The sequence below is a fragment of the Heterodontus francisci genome, chromosome 47 (genome assembly GCF_036365525.1).
Source record: "Heterodontus francisci isolate sHetFra1 chromosome 47, sHetFra1.hap1, whole genome shotgun sequence".
Taxonomy (NCBI): Eukaryota; Metazoa; Chordata; class Chondrichthyes; order Heterodontiformes; family Heterodontidae; genus Heterodontus; species Heterodontus francisci.
Genome location: NC_090417.1, coordinates 1,376,620 through 1,395,317, shown reverse-complemented (window position 1 = coordinate 1,395,317; position 18,698 = coordinate 1,376,620). Strand labels below are relative to the sequence as shown.

The 18,698-nt window shown below is 45.4% G+C and overlaps 1 protein-coding gene across 1 annotated transcript in view; it reads right to left on the bottom strand.

The window, feature by feature from the left end:
* The window catches only part of sb:cb288 (uncharacterized), a 41,393-nt gene that overhangs the window by 6,275 nt on the left and 16,420 nt on the right, over positions 1-18,698 (bottom strand). The window contains exons 3-4 of the mRNA XM_068023053.1: positions 10,730-10,778; positions 9,944-10,018 (exon numbers count right to left, since the gene is read on the bottom strand). Coding sequence (XP_067879154.1) covers positions 9,944-10,018; positions 10,730-10,778 — 124 coding nt within the window. The remainder of the gene's footprint in view (positions 1-9,943; positions 10,019-10,729; positions 10,779-18,698) is intronic.

Below are 18,698 nucleotides of genomic sequence, written 5' to 3'. Positions count from 1 at the left end.
GGACTTTAGCAAGGCCTTTGACAAGGTCCCGCATGGTAGGCTGGTCCAGAAGGGTCGAACACATGCGATCCAGGGTGAGCTAGCCAATTGAATACAAAACTGGCTTGGTGATAAGAGGCAGAGGGTGGTAGTGGAGGGTTGTTTTTCAGATTGGAGGCCGGTGACCAGTGGTGTGCCGCAGGGATCGGTGCTGGGCCCTCTGTTGTTTGTCATGTATATTAATAACTTGGATGAGAATGTAGGGGGCATGATTAGTAAGTTTGCAGATGTCACCAAATTGGTGGTATAGTGGACAGTGAAGAAGGTTGTCTAAGGTTACAACAGGATACAGATCAACTGGGAAAGCGGGCAAGGGATTGGCAAATGGAATTCAGCGCAGCCAAGTGTGAAGTGATGCATTTTGGGAAGTTAAGCCAGGGCAGGACATATACAGTGAATGGCAGGGCCCTGGGGAGTGTTGTTGAGCAGAGAGACCTTGGGGTGCAATTACATAGTTCCCTGAAAGTGGCAACACAGGTAGACAGGGTGGTGAAGAAGGCGTATGGCATGCTTGCCTTCATCGGCCGAAGCACTGAGTACAAGAGTTGGGACATCATGTTACAGTTGTACATAACGTTGGTTAGGCCGCATTTGGAGTACTGTGTGCAGTTCTGGTCGCCGCGCTACAGGAAAGATGTAATTAAGCTCGAGAGGGTGCAGAAAAGATTCACAAGGATGTTGCCTGGTTTGGAGGGCTTCAGTTATAAAGAGAGATTCAATAGGCTGTATCTGTTTTCCCTGGAGCGAAGGAGGCTGAGAGGGGACATGATAAAAGTATATAAAATTATGAGAGGCATAGATAGGGTAGATAGCCAGAGTCTGTTTCCCATGGTAGGGGTGACTAAAACGAGAGGGCATAGATTTAAGGTGTGAGGGAGGAGGTTTAAAGGGGATCAAAGGGGTAAATGTTTCACACAAAGAATAGTGGGTATCTGGAATGAGCTGCCTGAGGAGGTGGTGGAGGCAGGAACAGTAGCGACATTTAAGAGGCATCTGGACAGGTACTTGAATGAGCAAGGCATAGAGGGATATGGAATTAATGCAGGCAGGTGGGATTAGTATAGATAGGCATTATGGTCGGCATGGACGTGGTGGGCCGAAGGGCCTGTTTCTATGCTGTACGACTATGACTAACTGTGGCACGTTCAAATTCAAAAAAACCCAACAGCCAGAGTTTTAAAACTCAAAGCTGCTAGCTCCCAGACTCTCTCCTGTCTGCTCTCATCTCGCTCTCACCAGCTTCGAAAACCATTGAAGACACATGAACCCCAAGAGAGAAAAGTCTCCGACAGTGAACAAGGTTTAAGAAAACGACTGGGCCCCAATGAACTACCTACAAAAGGACTACAGTGGACTCGAAACACAGTAACAAAAAACTCTTCTGATATTGCCTCAAACCTCCCTACTTCATTTTTTCTTCTGCTCTTTTCTGTTTCGATTTGCATGTGTGTATCGCGTATGCATGCTAGAGTGGGGCGCGGTGTGTATCCGTAGGCGTTAACCGAATTAGAGTTTAAGTTTTAATAAATTTCACTTTTCTTCTTTGAACCTAAGAAAGCCTGTTTATGCTTATTTCTTTGCCTTATAATTGGAAAGTGGTGAACAAGGATTCACCAAGGGGGAGCTCATAACACGGTGCGTTTAAAACTAAACCCTGTTACAATAAGACCAGGTGAAGGCTGAAAGTGACCCTTAGACACCTTTCTCACCTGGCAACAAACTAGCTGTTGGGTTACCAATATATTACTCCCTACACCATGAGCTTTTATTTTCTGCGACAACCTTTGATGTGGCAGCTTATCAAATACCTTCTGGAAATCCAAGTACAATACATCCACCGGTTTCCCTTTATCAACAGCACACGTAACTCCCTCAAAGAACTCCAATAAATTGGTTAAACATGATTTCCCTTTCACAAAACCATGTCGACTCTGCCTGATTACCTTGAATTTTTCTAAACGCCCTGCTCAAACGTCTTTAATAATAGGGAAAATGCTTGAAGCTATGACCAGATGTTAAGCTGACTGGCCTGTACTTTCCTGCTTTCTGTCTCCCTCCCTTTTTGAATAAATGAGTTACGTTCGCTATTTTCCAGTCTAACTGAACCTTCCCCGATTCTATGGAATTTTGAAAAATTAAAACTAACGCATCAATATCTCACTGGCCACTTCTTTTAAACCCCAAGGATGAATTCCATCAGGACCTGGGGACTTGTCAGCCCGCAGCTCCAACAACTTGTTCAGTACCACTTCCCCGGTGATTGTAATTTTCTGGAGTTCCTCCCTCCCTTCCATTTCCTGATTTACAGCTAATACTGGGATGTTACTTGTATCCTCAATAGTGAAGACTAGGAGATAAACCTCTGCCACTGCTTCTCTATTGAACTAAGGGAATATTTCAGAAAACTCTGAATTTTTCTTTGCAGTAAGAATATACTTCAGCTAAGAGGAGGACCCACCATCCGTGGTTAACTAAAGAAGTTAAGGAAAAATAATTGCGCAAAGATGAGTGATAGGTCAGATGATTGGTCAGAATATTAAAAACGGCAGAGAATGACTAATTTCTTACTCCCGATTAATCTTTTTGAGTACGAGAGGAAGCTACAAATGTATAACCGGACAGCAGAAGTTTCTACAGGTATTTAACTCAGTCATTTTCTTTGTGAAGTGGGTCTTGGGTCCTCTAGAGAGTGAGAATGAGGAGCCCATCGTAGATAATAAGGAAGTGGCGGATGAAATTAACAAATATTTTGCTTCTGTCTTCACTAGCGAGGATACAGAAAACATTCCAGCATCAGCTGTAAATGTTTTTCTTCTTTATTCATTCATGGGGTGTGGGCTTCGCTGGCTAGACCAGCATTTATTGCCCATCCCAAAGACTCTCTAAATGCCTTTGAAGTGAGTGCTGGATCGGCCATTTATAAGAGTCAACCACATTGATGTGGGTTTGGAGTCACAAGTCGGCCAGACCAGTTAAGGATAGTGTCATAGAGTTATACAGCACAGAAACAGGCCCTTCGGCCCACTGTGTCTGTGCCAGCCATCGAGCACCTATCTATTTTAATCCCATTTTCCAGCACTTAGCCCGCGCAGTCTTGTATGCTATGGCGTTTCAAGTGCTCATCTAAATACTTCTTAAATATTGTGAGGGTTCCTGCCTCTACCACCCCTTCAGGCAGTGTGTCCCAGATTCCAAACACCCTCTGGGTGAAGAAATTTTTTCCCTCAAATCCCCTCTAAATCTCCTGCACCTTACATTAAATCTATGCCCCCTGCTTATGGACATCTCCGCTAAGGGAAGAAGTTTCTCCCTGTCTACCCTACCTATGCCCCTCATAATTTTGTATAGCTCAATCAGGTCCCCCCTCAGCCTTCTCTGCTCTGAGGAAAACAACCCCAGCCTATCCAGTCTCTCTTCATAGCTGAAATGCTCCAGCCCAGGCAACATCCTGGTGAATCTCCAGTGCAATCACATCCTTCCTACAGTGTGGTGACGAGAACCATACACAGTAGTTTAGCTGTGGCCTAACTAGCGTTTTATACAGTTCCATCGTAACCTCCCCGCTCTTATAGGAACACAGAAGCAGGAGTAGGACATTCGGCCCTTCGAGTGATCAGCCATGATTGTATTGAATGGCGGTGCAGAAAGAACAGTACAGCACAGGAACAGGCCATTTGGCCCTCCAAGCCTGCGCCGATCTTGATGCCTGCCTAAACTAACACCTTCTGCACTTCCGGGAATTCCACAGGTTCACCACTCTCTGGGTGAAGAAATCTCTCCTCATCTCAGTCCTAAATGGCTTGCCCCTTATCCTTCGACTGTGACCCCTGGTCCTGGACTCCCCCACCATCGGGAACATCCTTCCTGCATCTAGTCTGTCCAGTCCTGTCCAAAGTGGATAACCTCACATTTATCCACATTATACTGCATCTGCCATGTCTTTGCCCACTCACTCAACCTGTCCAAATCACACTGGAGCTTCTCTGCATCCTCCTCACAGCTCACACTCCCACCCAGCTTTGTGTCATCTGCAAACCTGAATATATTACGTTTAACTCCGTCATCTATATCATTAATATATATTGTGAATAGCTGGGGTCCTAGCACTGATCCCTGCGGTACCCCAGTCACTTCCTGCCACTCGGAAAAAGACCCATTTATTCCTACTCTTTGTTTCCTGTCTGCCAACCAGTACATGCCAGTACCCTACCCCCAATCCCATGTGCTTTAACTTTGCACGCTAATCTGTTATGTGGGATCTTATCGAAAGCCTCCTGAAAGTCCAAATACACCACAGCCACTGGTTCTCCCTTATCTATTCTACCAGTTACATTATAGTTATTTAGTTTAGAGATACAGCACTGAAACAGGCCCTTCGGCCCACCGAGTCTGTGCCGACCATCAACCACCCATTTATACTAATCCTACACTAATCCCATATTCCTACCACATCCCCACCTGTCCCTATATTTCCCTATCACCTACCTATACTAGGGGCAATTTATAATGGCCAATTTACCTACCAACCTGCAAGTCTTTTGGCTTGTGGGAGGAAACCGGAGCATCCGGAGGAAACCCACGCAGACACAGGGAGAACTTGCAAACTCCACACAGGCAGTACCCAGAATTGAACCCGGGTCGCTGGAGCTGTGAGGCTGCGGTGCTAACCACTGCGCCACTGTGCCGCCCTATATTCTGTTATATTCTGTGCCTCGGCTAATAAAGGCAAGTATCCCATATGCCTTCCTAACCAACTTATCTACCTGTGCTGCTGCCTTCAGTGATCTATGGACAAGTCCACTAAGGTCCCTCTGTACTTCCTAGGGTCCGACCATCCATTGTATATTCCCTTTCCTTGTTAGTCCTCCAAAAATGCATCACCTCACACTTCTCAGGATTATATTCCATTTTCCACTGCTCTGCCCATCTTACCAGCCCATCTATATCGTCCTGTAATCTAAGGCTTTCCTCCTCACTATTTATGACACCAATTTTTATGTCATCTGCGAACTTACTGATCATACCTCCTATATTCACGTCTAAATCATTAATGTACACTACAAACAGAAAGGGTCCCAGCACCGATCCCTGCGGTACACCACTGGACACAGGCTTCCACTGGCAAAAACAACCCTCGACCATCACCCTCTGCCTCCTGCCACTAAGCCAGTTGTGAATCCAATTTGCCAAATAAGATCCCATTGGCTCTTACCTTCTTAACCAATCTCCCATGCGGAACCTGATCAAAAGCCTTACTGAAGTCCATGTAGACTACATCAACTGCTTTACCCTCATCTACACATCTCGTCACCTCCTCGAAAAATTCAATCAAGTTAGTGAGACATGATCTCCCCCTGACAAAGCCATGCTGACTATCCCTGATTAATCCCTCTCTCTGCAAGTGGAGATTAATCCTGTCCCTCAGAGTTTTCTCCAATAGTTCCCCTACCTCTGATGTTAGACTCACCGGTCTGTAATTACCTAGTTTATCCCTGCTACCCTTCTTGAATAATGGTACCACATTCGCTGTCCTCCAGTCCTCTGGTACCTCTCCTGTGGCCTGAGGGGATTTGAAAATTTGTGTCAGAGCCCTTGCCTCACATAACAGCCTGGGATACATCTCATCTGGGCCTGGGGATTTATCCACTTTTAAGCCCGCTAAAACTGCTAATACCTCCTCCCTTTCAATGCGAATTTGTTCTAGTATATCACAATCCCCCTCTCTGATCTCGACACCTATATCGTCACTCCCGAAAGGATACTAGTGAACCAGATGGATTTTTACAACAAAAACAATGGCTTCTTGGTCACCATTGGACTAGCTTTTTCATTCCAGATTTATTCATTGAATTCAAATTTGACCATCAGTTGTGGTGGCATTCGAACCCATCTCCCCAGAGGGCGAGCCTGGGCCTCTTTATTGCTCACCCACTGACATTAACATTACGCCACCGCCCCCTCCGGGAGCTACAAGGAATAGAAGAACTTGGTGAAATCACAATCACCAGGGAAACAGTACTGAGCCAACTGATGGAGCTGAGAAGTCCCCGGGTCCTGATGGGCTTCATCCGAGGGTCTTAAATGAGATGGCTAATGAGGTAGTAGATGCATTGGTGTTAATTTTTCAAAATTCACTAGATTCTGGACAGGTTCCATCAGACTGAAAAGTATCAAATATAACCCCTCTATTCAAGAAGGGTGAGAGGCAGAAAACAGGTAGATAGTCTGGGACATGTCGATATCAAAAAAGGAAGTGGTGTTGGGCGTCTTGAAAAACATTAAGGTTAGATAAGTCCCCAGGGCCTGATGGGATCTACCCCAGAATACTGACGGAGGCAAGGGAAGAAATTGCTGGGGCTGTGACAGAAATCTTTGTATCCTCATTGGCTACAGGTGAGGTTCCAGAGGACTGGAGAATAGCCAATGTTGTTCCTTTGTTTAAGAAGGGTAGCAAGGATAATCCAGGAAACTTACAGGCCGGTGAGCCTTACGTCAGTGGTAGGGAAATTATGAGAGAGGATTCTTCGGGACAGGATTTACTCCCATTTGGAAACAAATGGACTTATTAGCGAGAGGCAGCATGGTTTTGTGAAGGGGAGGTCGTGTCTCACTAACTTGATCGAGTTTTTTGCGGAAGTGACGAAGATGATTGATGAAGGAAGGGCAGTGGATGTTATCTATATGGACTTTAGTAAAGCCTTTGACAAGGTCCCTCATGGCACTGGTACAAAAGGTGAAGTCACACGGGATCAGAGGTGAGCTGGCAAGATGGATACAGAACTGGCTCGGTCATAGAAGACAGAGGGTAGCAGTGGAAGGGTGCTTTTCTGAATGGAGGGATGTGACTAGTGGTGTTCCGCAGGGATCAGTGCTGGGACCTTTGCTCTTTGTAGTATATATAAATGATTTGGAGGAAAATGTAGCTGGTCTGATCAGTAAGTTTGCGGACGACACAAAGGTTGGTGGAGTTGCGGATAGTGATGAGGATTGTCAGAGGATACAGCAGGAAATAGATCGGTTGGAGACTTGGGCGGAGAAATGGCAGATGGTGTTTAATCTGGACAAATGTGAGGTAATGCATTTTGGAAGGTCTATTGCAGGTGGGAAGTATACAGTAAATGGCAGAACCCTTAGGAGTATTGACAGACAGAGAGATCTGGGCGTACAGGTCCACAGGTCACTGAAAGTGGCAACGCAGGTGGATAAGGTAGTCAAGAAGGCATACGGCATGCTTGTCTTCATCGTTCGGGGCAAAGAGTACAAAAATTGGCAAGTCATGTTACAGCTGTACAGAACCTTAGTTAGGCCACACTGAGAATATTGCGTGCAATTCTGGTCGCCACACTACCAGAAGGACGTGGAGGCTTTGGAGAGGGTACAGAAGAGATTTACCAGGATGTTGCCTGATAGAAACCTGATAGAGGTTTACAAAGTTATGAGCGGCATGGACAGAGTGGATAGTCAGAAACTTTTCCCCAGGGTGGAAGAGTCAGTTACTAGGGGACATAGGTTTAAGGTGCGAGGGGCAAAGTTTAGATGGGACGTGCGAGGCAAGTTCTTTACACAGAGGGTGGTGAGTGCCTGGAACTTGCTGCCGGGGGAGGTGGTGGAAGCAGGTACGATAGCGATGTTTAAGAGGCATCTTGACAAATACATGAATAGGATGGGAATAGAGGGATACGGTTCCCGGAAGTGCAGGAGGTTTTAGTTTAGACAGGCATCAAGATTGGTGCAGGCTTGGAGGGCCGAATGGCCTGTTCCTGTGCTGTATTGTTCTTTGTTCTTTAAATGTGAGGTAATGCATTTTGGAAGGTCTAATGCAGGTGGGAAGTATACAGTAAATGGCAGAACCCTTAGGAGTATTGACAGACAGAGAGATCTGGGCGTACAGGTCCACAGGTCACTGAAAGTGGCAACGCAGGTGGATAAGGTAGTCAAGAAGGCATACGGCATGCTTGTCTTCATCGTTCGGGGCAAAGAGTACAAAAATTGGCAAGTCATGTTACAGCTGTACAGAACCTTAGTTAGGCCACACTGAGAATATTGCGTGCAATTCTGGTCGCCACACTACCAGAAGGACGTGGAGGCTTTGGAGAGGGTACAGAAGAGATTTACCAGGATGTTGCCTGATAGAAACCTGATAGAGGTTTACAAAGTTATGAGCGGCATGGACAGAGTGGATAGTCAGAAACTTTTCCCCAGGGTGGAAGAGTCAGTTACTAGGGGACATAGGTTTAAGGTGCGAGGGGCAAAGTTTAGATGGGACGTGCGAGGCAAGTTCTTTACACAGAGGGTGGTGAGTGCCTGGAACTTGCTGCCGGGGGAGGTGGTGGAAGCAGGTACGATAGCGATGTTTAAGAGGCATCTTGACAAATACATGAATAGGATGGGAATAGAGGGATACGGACCCCGGAAGTGCAGAAGGTTTTAGTTTAAACAGGCATCAAGATCGGTGCAGGCTTGGAGGGCCGAATGGCCTGTTCTTGTGCTGTACTGTTCTTTGTTCTATAGGCCAATTAGCTTGACGTCTGTCGTGGGGAAGGTGTTAGAATCGATCATTAAAGAGGCTATAGCTGGGCACTTCGAAAAACTCAAAGTAATTGGGAATAGTCAGCATGGTTTTGTGAAAGGGAAATCATGTTCAACCAATTTATTGGAGTTCTTTGAAGAAGTGACAGGTGCTGTGAATAAAGGGGAGCCCCACTGATGTCCTTTTGACAAGGTGCCATATAATTGGTTATTGCGCAAAGTAGGAGCTCGTGGTGTAGGAGGCAGCATATTAGCACGGATAGATGATGGGCTGCCTGGCAGAAAAGAGTGTCTGATTGGCAGGATGTGACGAGTGAAGTGCCACCGGGGTTTGTTATGGGGCCTCAACTTACCATTTATATCAATGATTTACATGAGGGGAGTGATGGCATGATAGCTAAATTTGCAGATGACACCAAGATAGGTAGGAAAGGATATGGTGAAGAGGACATAAGGAGCTTGCAGACTGATATAGATGGGTTGAGTGAGTGGGCAAAAAATCTGGCAGATGGCATTTAATGTGGGAAAATGTGAAGTTGTTCACTTTGGCAGGAAGAATAAAAAAGCAGAGTATTACTTAAATGGACTGAGACAAGGAGAAATTTCTTCACTCAGAGGGCTGTAAATCTTTGGAATATAATCAACAATTGACCATCTACAGATCTCTGGGGTAGAGAATTCGAGACAGAGATCAATCGATTTCTGGCCACTAAAGGAATCGAGAGATAGGGCGGGGAAAGCGGAAATGAGGTGGAATTTGAGCCATGATCGTACTGAAATGGCGGAGCACGCTTGAGAGGCCGTGCGGCCTAGTCCTGTCCCTTTCTTTTTAAAAATTGGCGTACCCCACTTCCGAGGGTCTGACTGTGCAGATTCTCTTCTTCCCCCACTTAACCCCCTTCCCAAAACTGGTGCCAGAGCTTTCAGTCATCTTTCCCTTACCGTGCAATGCAATTCTCTCACTCTAATCGCCATCTGCGTTGCTCGTATCTCTTCAAACCTGACAGAGGCCTTCAAAAGTTATGAAAGGGCTCGATAGCGTTGACATGTCGAAGACGTTTGCGTTTCTGGGGAGACTAGGACTACGCGCCACAAATATTAGATCGACACGAATAAATCTAATTGGGAATTTCGAAGAAACGTTTGCACCCAGTGGTTGAGCTGAATAGCAAAGATATATTTAAGAGGAAACTGGATAAACACATGAGGGAGAAAGGAATAGAAGGACATAGTGATCGGGTGAGATGAATCAGGATGGGGGGAGGCCCGCGCGGAGCATAAACACCAGTCTAGACATGTTAAGCCAGACCGCCTGTTTCTCTACCGTGAATTACAGACTACAGATTTTAAAGATAAGACGTGACACATTTCTCACCTGGAACTATTCCACTTTGTCTCGCGACTGTTGATTCATTTGTGTGGCTGTGGATTGACAGGAGCCTCTGGTCCTCTGGTCGGTCCATTTATTACATGCAGGAGAGAGAAAAAGCAGATCAGACTACACACTCGATCGGCTATCTCGATAATTAGGCGTTGAAGCGAGAGTCTACCTACAGGGAGCGGCAGTTCCTTCAGACTCTCGTCTCCGATCGACCGCTTCATTCAAGTTCAACCCCGTGATCAACACCCAGAATCGTTACAGTGCAGAAGGAGGCCATTCAGCCCATCATGTCTGCACCAACTCTCCGAATCAGCTATTCACCCAGTGCCACTCCCCTGCCTTCTCCCCGTAACCCTGCACATTCTTCCTTCTCAGATAACTGTCTAATTCCCTTTCGAATGCCTCGATTGAACCTGTCCCCCACCGCACACTCAGGCAATGCATTCCAGATGCTAACCACTCACTGTGAAAATGTTTTTCCTCACGTTGTTTTGGCTTCCTCGTCCAATCACTTTAAACATGTTCCCTTCCGTTCCCACTTGTGAAAGGATCGAGAACAGTTTTTCTCTGTCTCTGTCCAGACCCCTCATGATTTTGAACACCTCGATCACATCACCTCTTCGCCTTCTCTACTCCAATGTGTCTTCGCACCTGAAGTTCCTCATCCCTCCTACCATTCTCGTTACCATTCAGTACGCAGAGTCACCATGGAAACTGTCGCTGGGACTGTGTTATCATCAATGACATTTCACAACTGAGAGTGTTATTGAGGGCACTTACCGTCCAGGTGATTGCCTGCCATGTAAGGTTCCGGGAGAACGGTCACGTTCTAACACGATCAAAGAAGGAAACAGAAAAATGGTCAGACGGAACAGTATCCGGAGTAGGTCCTTATTTTAAATATTGCACCCAGAGTTGCTGTCATTGGTCGCAAACCGCCCATTCTGCAAATAACACGGTTATGAAATATTTTCTTGAATTTGCACACTCAAACATTTGTGCCCATTTTTCTGTCCTTCTATAGAGTATATACTACCTGTAGTGTTTGACTGATCAGGGTTTGATAGCATCTGTCTGTCCACTGTTTGTGTTCACTGTGCTTGATTGCTTAAGCCTCCGGGTGGAGCTGCAGCGTGAAAATGAAACTAAGAGACTGCTAGAAGCTTCCATAGAATACTGGATGTCTCAAGACAGTGTACTGAAACCCTCTAAGAACCTTCTATCGTTAAAATCTCGTGTTAAATAACCAACTAGTTTATTTACAAGTGTGAAATCTGCATTACTCCGAGTTAAATCAGATATTACTAACTAAACCCAGTAACCCAGTGTAAACTTAACACGACTGTATCTCCAGGATAGCGATCCACAGAATAAATCTGGAATAAAAAGCTAGTCTTAGTAGTGGTGTCCCTGAAACTACAGAATTGTCATAAACACCCACCTGGTTCACCAATGCCCTTCAGGGAAGGGAATCTGCTGTCCTTGCCTGGTCTGGCCGACATGTGACTCCAGACCCACAGCAATGTGGTTGACTCTTAACTGCCCTCTGAAATGGCCTCGCAAGCCACTCAGTTGTCAAGGGCAATGAAGGACGGGCAACACATGCTGGCCCTGCCAGCGATGCCCACACCTCACGAAAGGATAGGAAAAAAAATAAATCAGAATGTCAGACAGCAAAAGATCCACCTCCGTCTCGATAAATCGATCAGGTTATGCTCGACTGCTGTGCGCTTGTATCGGGAGGATAATTCTGCAGTCTTTAAGTGGGAGTTTGAGGGGATCCCTCAACAGTGCCTCTCTCGCTCTCCTCCTTTAAGACGTTGCTTAAAACTACTGCCATGTCCCAGCATTTGGCCGCCAGTCCGAACATTCTTTGGCTGGGCAGCAAACACCGAAGAAGTGCCCGGAGATATTTCACTCTGCTAAAGGCAGCTTCCAATGCAAGTTGTTGTACATGTGCGACGGTGCTTGGGGTGTTCTGAGTAATGGAAACCCGTTTGGAAGAGATCACGGGCTTGTGAATAGTTACGGCAAGCTTGCACCCCACTCCTTCCCTGACAGATAACCCTGAGGAATCCACCCCATTCACAGCGTAGACCTAAACGCCAGATAAATCATCTGAAAACTCTCTGGGTAGAGGAGATCTGGCTGCACCGATACCCCAACACATCTCCACGCGTCAAAATAAAAGACACTAAAATATCCACCAGCTCTTAACAACCCAATGACTCCTCAAAGCAATGGTACTACTCCGCAGAGAGACTGTTCGAGAACTACAGGCTAAATTCTCATTGCCATGGCTCGGCTTGCCTCTGACTCAGAACGCAACACTCCAGTGTGGTACTGAGGGAGTGCTGCTCTGTCGGAGATGCCGTCTTTCGGATGAGACATTAAATTGAGGCCCCGTCTGCCCCTCTCCGGTGGATGTCAAAGATCCCATGGCCGCTATTTCAAAGAGGGGGAGTTCTCCCTGGTGTCCTGGCTGATATTTATCTCTCAATCATCACCATTACTACGAAATATAACATGGGAGCTTTCTGTGCACAAATTGCCCGCCGCGATTCCTGCATTACAGCACATTCCTTCAAAAGCACTTCATTGGGAGATCACTGTCCACACCGAACCGAGTCATAAGGAATTTGCAAGTAGCTGTGCGCAACCTCGGTATCGTTTTTGACCCCGAAATGAGCTTCTGACCGCATATCCACGTATCACCGAGACTGTCTATTTGTACCTCTGTGTCATCACATGACTCCATCCCTGCTCATCCATTGCTGAAACCTAATCCATGTCTTTATTCCCTCCAAACCTCAATATTCCAACGCTCTCCTGGCCAGGCTGCTCTCCACCCTCCACAAACCTAAACTCGTCCAAATTTCAGCCACCTAACACACGCCAAGTCCCGTTCACCCGCTGGCCTACAACGGCTCCAAGGTAAACAACAGCTCCATTTTAACATTCTCATCCTCGTTTCCAAATCCCTCCGTGGCCTCACCCCCCTCCCTATTTCTGTAATCTCCTCCAGACCCACAACCCTTAAGAGATATCTGCCTCCTCCAAGTCTGGCCTCTTGCGCATCCCTCTATTTTAATCACTTCACCACTGGTGGCCGTGTCTTCAGCTGCCGAGGCCCTCAGCTCTGCGATTCCCTCCCTCAGCCTCTCCGCCTTTCTTTCCTCCTTTAAGACACTCCCTAAAACCTATCTCTTTGACCGAGCTTTTGGCCGTCTGCCTTACGTGTATCTCATGAGGCTCAGTGTTTGATCACACTCCTGTGAAGCATCTGGGGACGTGTAACTACATTAAAGGCGCTATATAAATGCAAGTTGGAATTGCTGGAACGACCACTGGACCCAATCAGCCTGCTCAAAAAAACGATTGGGTAATCTCTCACTATTATTCCTTAAGATCAAGATGTTGAATCAAAGGTCGAGATAAGAAATAACAAAGTTAAGAAGTCACTTGTGCGAGGGAGCCAATCAACTACTAACAGTAACCACGCTGTCGGACGGGGTATACAGGAAGAAATAATGGGGGCTCGTAAGAAAGGTACGGCAATATTCATGGATGATTTTAATCTAGACAAACTGGATTAATCAGATCGGCAATGAGGCAGGATTAATTAAAGACCTCAAAGTGAAGGAGCCTCTGGGTAGCAGCGATCATAACACAACGGAATTTCGCACTTAGCTCAAGGGAGAGAACAGTGGGTCTAAGACTAAGCAGTTTTAATTTAAATAAAGGCAATTACAGTTGTAGGAAGACTGAGCTGGCTAAAGTGAAGTGGGAAATGAGGGTAAGGGGTCGGTCATTAGAGATGCAGTGGCAGACATTTAAGGAGATATTTCGTAACATTCCGCCAAGATACATTCCAGTGAGAAAGACAGATTCTAAAAGGATGCACCATTCATGGCCAACCAAAGAAGTTAAAGATTGTATCAAATTAAAAGAAAAAGCACACAATTCTGTGAAGAATAGTGGTAGGTCAGTAGACTGGACAGAATTTAAAAAGCAGTAAAGAATAACTAATTTCTGCCTTGATTTTTTTTTTTAAAAAGAGTATAAGAGAAAGCTAGTTATAAATATAAAAATAGATAGCAGGAGTTTCTACGGAAAGGAAAGCAGTAACAAAAATGAGCATGGGTTCTCAAGAGAGAGAGAGTCTGGAGACCGAAAAGAGCAAATGTAACTCCTCGATTCAAAAAAGGAGGGAGAGACAGTAAGCAGGAAACTACAGGCCAGTTAGCCTAACTTTCGTCATAGGGAAAATGCTGGCATCTATTATGAAGGAGGTTATAGCACGACACTTAGCATTCCAATTTTCTATCAGACAGAGACAACATGGTTTTATGAAAGGGAAATCGTGTTTGACTGACTTCGAGTTCTTTGAGGATGTAACAAGCAAGGTGGACAAAGGGGAACCTGTAGATGTGGTATACTTGGATTTCCAAAAGGCGTCTGATAAGGTGCCACCTCTAAGGTTTCTACACAAAAGAAGAGCTCGTGGTATTGGGAGCAACAGACTAGCATGGATGGAGGATTGGTTAGCTAACAGAAAACAAAGAGTAGGGATAAATGGGTCATTTTCACATTGGCAAGCTGTAACTAGTAGAATGCCACAGGGATCAGTGTGGAGGCCTCAACTATTTACAATCTATGTCAATGACTTGGATGAGGTGACTGAGTGTATGGTTGCTAAATTTGCTGAAGATACAAAGATAGATAGGAGAGTAAGTTCTGAAAAGGATATAAGGAGTCTGCAAAGGGATTTCGATAGGTTAAGTGGGCGAGCAAAGATTAGCAGATGGAGTATAATGTGAGAAAATGTGAACTTGTCCTCTTTGGTTGGAAGAATAGAAAAGCTGTATATTATTTAAATGGAGAGAGATTGCAGAACTTTCTGGTACAGATGGCCTGGTGCATGAATCATAACAAGTTTGTTATTAATTGCAAGGGGAATGGAACATAAAAGGAAGCAAGCTTTGCTTCAGTCGTACAGGGTATTGGTGAGACCACATCTGGAGTATTGTGTACAGTTTTGGTCCCCTTGTGCAGTTTTATCCTTTCTTTAGAGGCAGTTCAGAGATGGCTCACTCGACTGATTCCTGGGATGAAGGGGTTATCTTATGAGGAAAGGTTGGACAGGTCAGGCATTTATCCATTGGAGTTTAGAAGAATGTGTCACAAAAACATGCTTTATGTTGAATGATTATTGTCAATCCAGCGGCTGGAAACCCAAATTGAATTTTTAAAAAATGAGACTAAATGTGACTCAATGCTTGCAGCTAAAGATGACAATTCCAGTCCATTAAGATAGAGGAAACATGTCTGCAAAGACCCATTAAGGACAATAACGTGGGGAATCTGAGTGAACCACATATCCTGTTCCCAGTGGCAGGGCATCAAGGTCATCAACTGAGGTATTCAACTGGTGGAGACAAACCACTCAACCTAATCACTTGAACAATGGGCCCCTAGCTGTGAGAAGGGACAGGGACAGGGACTAATTAAGTTGCGAGAGGGAATACGCACGAGTAACGACCATGCTTGAATCACTGAGTGACCTTCATGTGACAGGCCCATCTCTTGTATGCTTAATCCTCTGCAGTAAGGAGACAAGCAGCTAGATGATGACAAGAGAAGACCCAAGTGGGGTCCCTCCTTCCTTTCTCTCTCTCTCCAACTCACCTTGCAAGCTTACGTGTTTGCTGACCGTGACCACCCAGGGACGCCCCTGCTTTGGACAGAGACTCCTTGAAGGAAATCTGCCCCGTACTCCTGTCTCCAGGAAAAGAGTTAAATCAGCTGTCCATACGGAAGCCTTCTGACCACCAAAGCAAAGTCGCATGACTGCCCAATTCAGCCTGAAGCCAGCTGAGGAACCAACCTCCACAGACTGTTTCCCCCTTTTATTTCCCTGGACTCTAATTTGATCAATCTATCTTTCCCCACGCTGAAACCTATTTGTGTGTGTGTGTATATATGTGTTTGTGAGAGAAATTCGAGTGTGTGCATGTTTGAAAGTCAGAGCATGTTTCATTATTTTGCTTAGATTGGTTTAGGTATAATAAAGCTAATCTCTTTCTTTGTTAATATCAAGAAAACCTGTCCAATTGGTTCGTTTATGATCACAGCACGTAAACAGTTAAACACTCACCGAATTGGCAAGTTCCTCCTTTTCAAAAAGAAGTAAACCTGTTCCAGTCAAACAAGGAGTGGGGGACCGTTCAAGCCCTCCCCACCTGCTCGTAACAAATGAGAGGTGATCTTTATTGAGACGTGCAAGATCTTTAGGGAAACATACTTTCAGCATCCACCATGTCACGTTTCCTAATGAGAGAGACCAGAACTAGGGAGAACACAGTGTTAAATGGTTAGGAATTCTCTTCCCAAGAGAGCAGTGGAGGCAGCATCATTGAATATTTTAAGGCAAGAGTGGAGTAAACAGGAAAGTACAATGGAGGCCACAATGAGATGATGTCTCCTAGATATGAAGTGCGAGGCCTCATTTAAAAATTAACACATTTCAGGCAAGACTGCAGGTTAGAAGGAACAGGCCCTGCCCCCTGAAAAGCAGCTTAGGCTGGCTTAAGTGTCTCCTTTGGAGAACATCTATCTGAGTAACTGTCTAGGAATGCAGTTTTCAGGGCTAGCCCCACATGCTTAATAGCTTCCGTGCCGAAGTGAGCAGTGATAATGAAGTAATGGATTTCACACAAAAGAAGTGTTTTTCAAAGAGGAATATCAGGGCCTCCTCACACTCAGCTGGTGGAATGTTTAACAAGCGCAGAACATGAGACAAATAAGGGTTCAGCGAACCAAGGGCAAAGTTCACATGCTGTTAGTGAGGCAAGGCCAGTGATCTGCAGATTTGTATCAGACCTATAGACGCGGCAAACTGAAACAGAACATTCATCGAGCATGGCTGATGCAGAAGCCCCACGAGGGAGGCTCATTTTCCCAAACCAATCAGTAAATTCCTCAGGGCAGGGAGAGTCAGCTACCCTACAATGAGGATTCTCCCAAAATCTACAGAAGCTGGGCGTCTCTCCGAGCCAGAACAACCTTTTGTGTGCGGAGTGTACAGAGGCAGGTTCAATTGTGGCTTTCAAAAGGGAATTGGAGAGTTATCTGAAGAGGAAAAAAAATGTAGGGCTACAGGGAAAAGGCAGGGAAGTGGGATTAGCTGAGGTATTCTTGTAGAGAGCTGGCATAGACACAAGGGCCAAATGGCCTCCTTCTGTGCTGTAACTATTGAGATGAGTGATTCCATTTTTGTTAAATTTGTTTGAGGACTTGGGTTTTAAAACTGAAAGGGATTCCATACATGCTGGAATTGTGTGTTTTTTTTAAAAAAAGAGATCAGGTCTTTTGAACTGAGCTTGGTTTGAAAACAAACCCCGAGTCAAGAAAAACCCTGCTGGGGAAAGATGTTTACAAAGAAGTGACAGGTCAAGTTTTATAGAGGTTAGGAGGCTCGACTCTTGTGACATTGTTTTTGGTTTTGCTTTGGACAGTGAGTTGGGGGTATGGACAGTGTTAAAAAAAAGACTGCTGGAGAAAACTTGCCAAAGGAGCAAAGCCCAACTCAGCTTTTTCCATCTCTTTAAAATAAAAGCCTGCCAACTTTCCCATCTCTTCAAGCAGCACTGAGAAGCAAGTGTAAGCAACTGCTGGAATCCCCTGTTGCTGGATTTTTTCCTGGTAAGCCTGCCCAAACAGATCTTCAATGTCGCCTGACAAGAACTGTTCTAGGGAGATCCCAGTGACAGCCGTCTATGCGTATTTGGGACACCAAACCAGATCAAAGGACATCTGACATCTTTCCATATCTTCTCTTTTTTCTTCAAGAATTAGCAAGTATTTGGGCAAACTATTCTTTTTGTCTGTTTTTTGTTTCTAATAGAGCTCCAAAGAGTAAATCTCTACTTTTCCGGGTAATCGGCGTATGTGTGAGGGGCTAAGGTAAAAAGGGAACTTTTACATTTCAATGTGTGTGTTACTGCTTTGGATCGTTACTGGTTAAGGCTTGTTTTCTAATAAACTGATAATTTTATTGTTTATTAAAGAAACCTGGCTGGTGTACTTTATTCTGGGGAAAAAATAGAGTCTACGATTGACCGTATCGGTAACTGGGAAAAAACTTAAATATCTGTTGTGACCTGTGCAGAAGTGGAACTAGCAAACACAGTGCACTCCTTCTGCCTCGGTTGTACATTCTATGATTCTATTAGTCAGAGCCAAGGAAGTAATCTCCGGAGTGTTAGCATGACCCGGTGATGATGGGACTCATGCTCGAGTCAGAAGGTTGTGGCTTCAAGACCCACTCCAGAGACTTGAGCCAATACTCCCAATGCAGTACTGAGGGAGTGCTGCACTGTCAGAGGGTGATGGGGGTCTGGAACTCATTGCCTGAATGGGTGGTAAAGGCAGAAACCCTCATCATATTTTTTTTTTAAAAAACACTTGGATATGGACTAGAGGTGCCGCAGCCTCAGTGCACAGCAGCAAAGAAGACAGCTGCTCTCTTCCCGCCCCCCCACCCAAAAATATTTTTTAAAAACCATCTGCGACTGTGGGACCCTCCAAGCCTACAGACAGCTACAGCCAGAAACCAGGGGAAGAGAATCAACTCCCAATTCTGCCTTCAGGAAAACTCTCAGCAAAGTAAGCCAACCAACCAAAGTGCATTTTGACCAGCGGGGACTTCAAGAATACAGCTTCAGCCAAGGACTACTGGATTTACAGA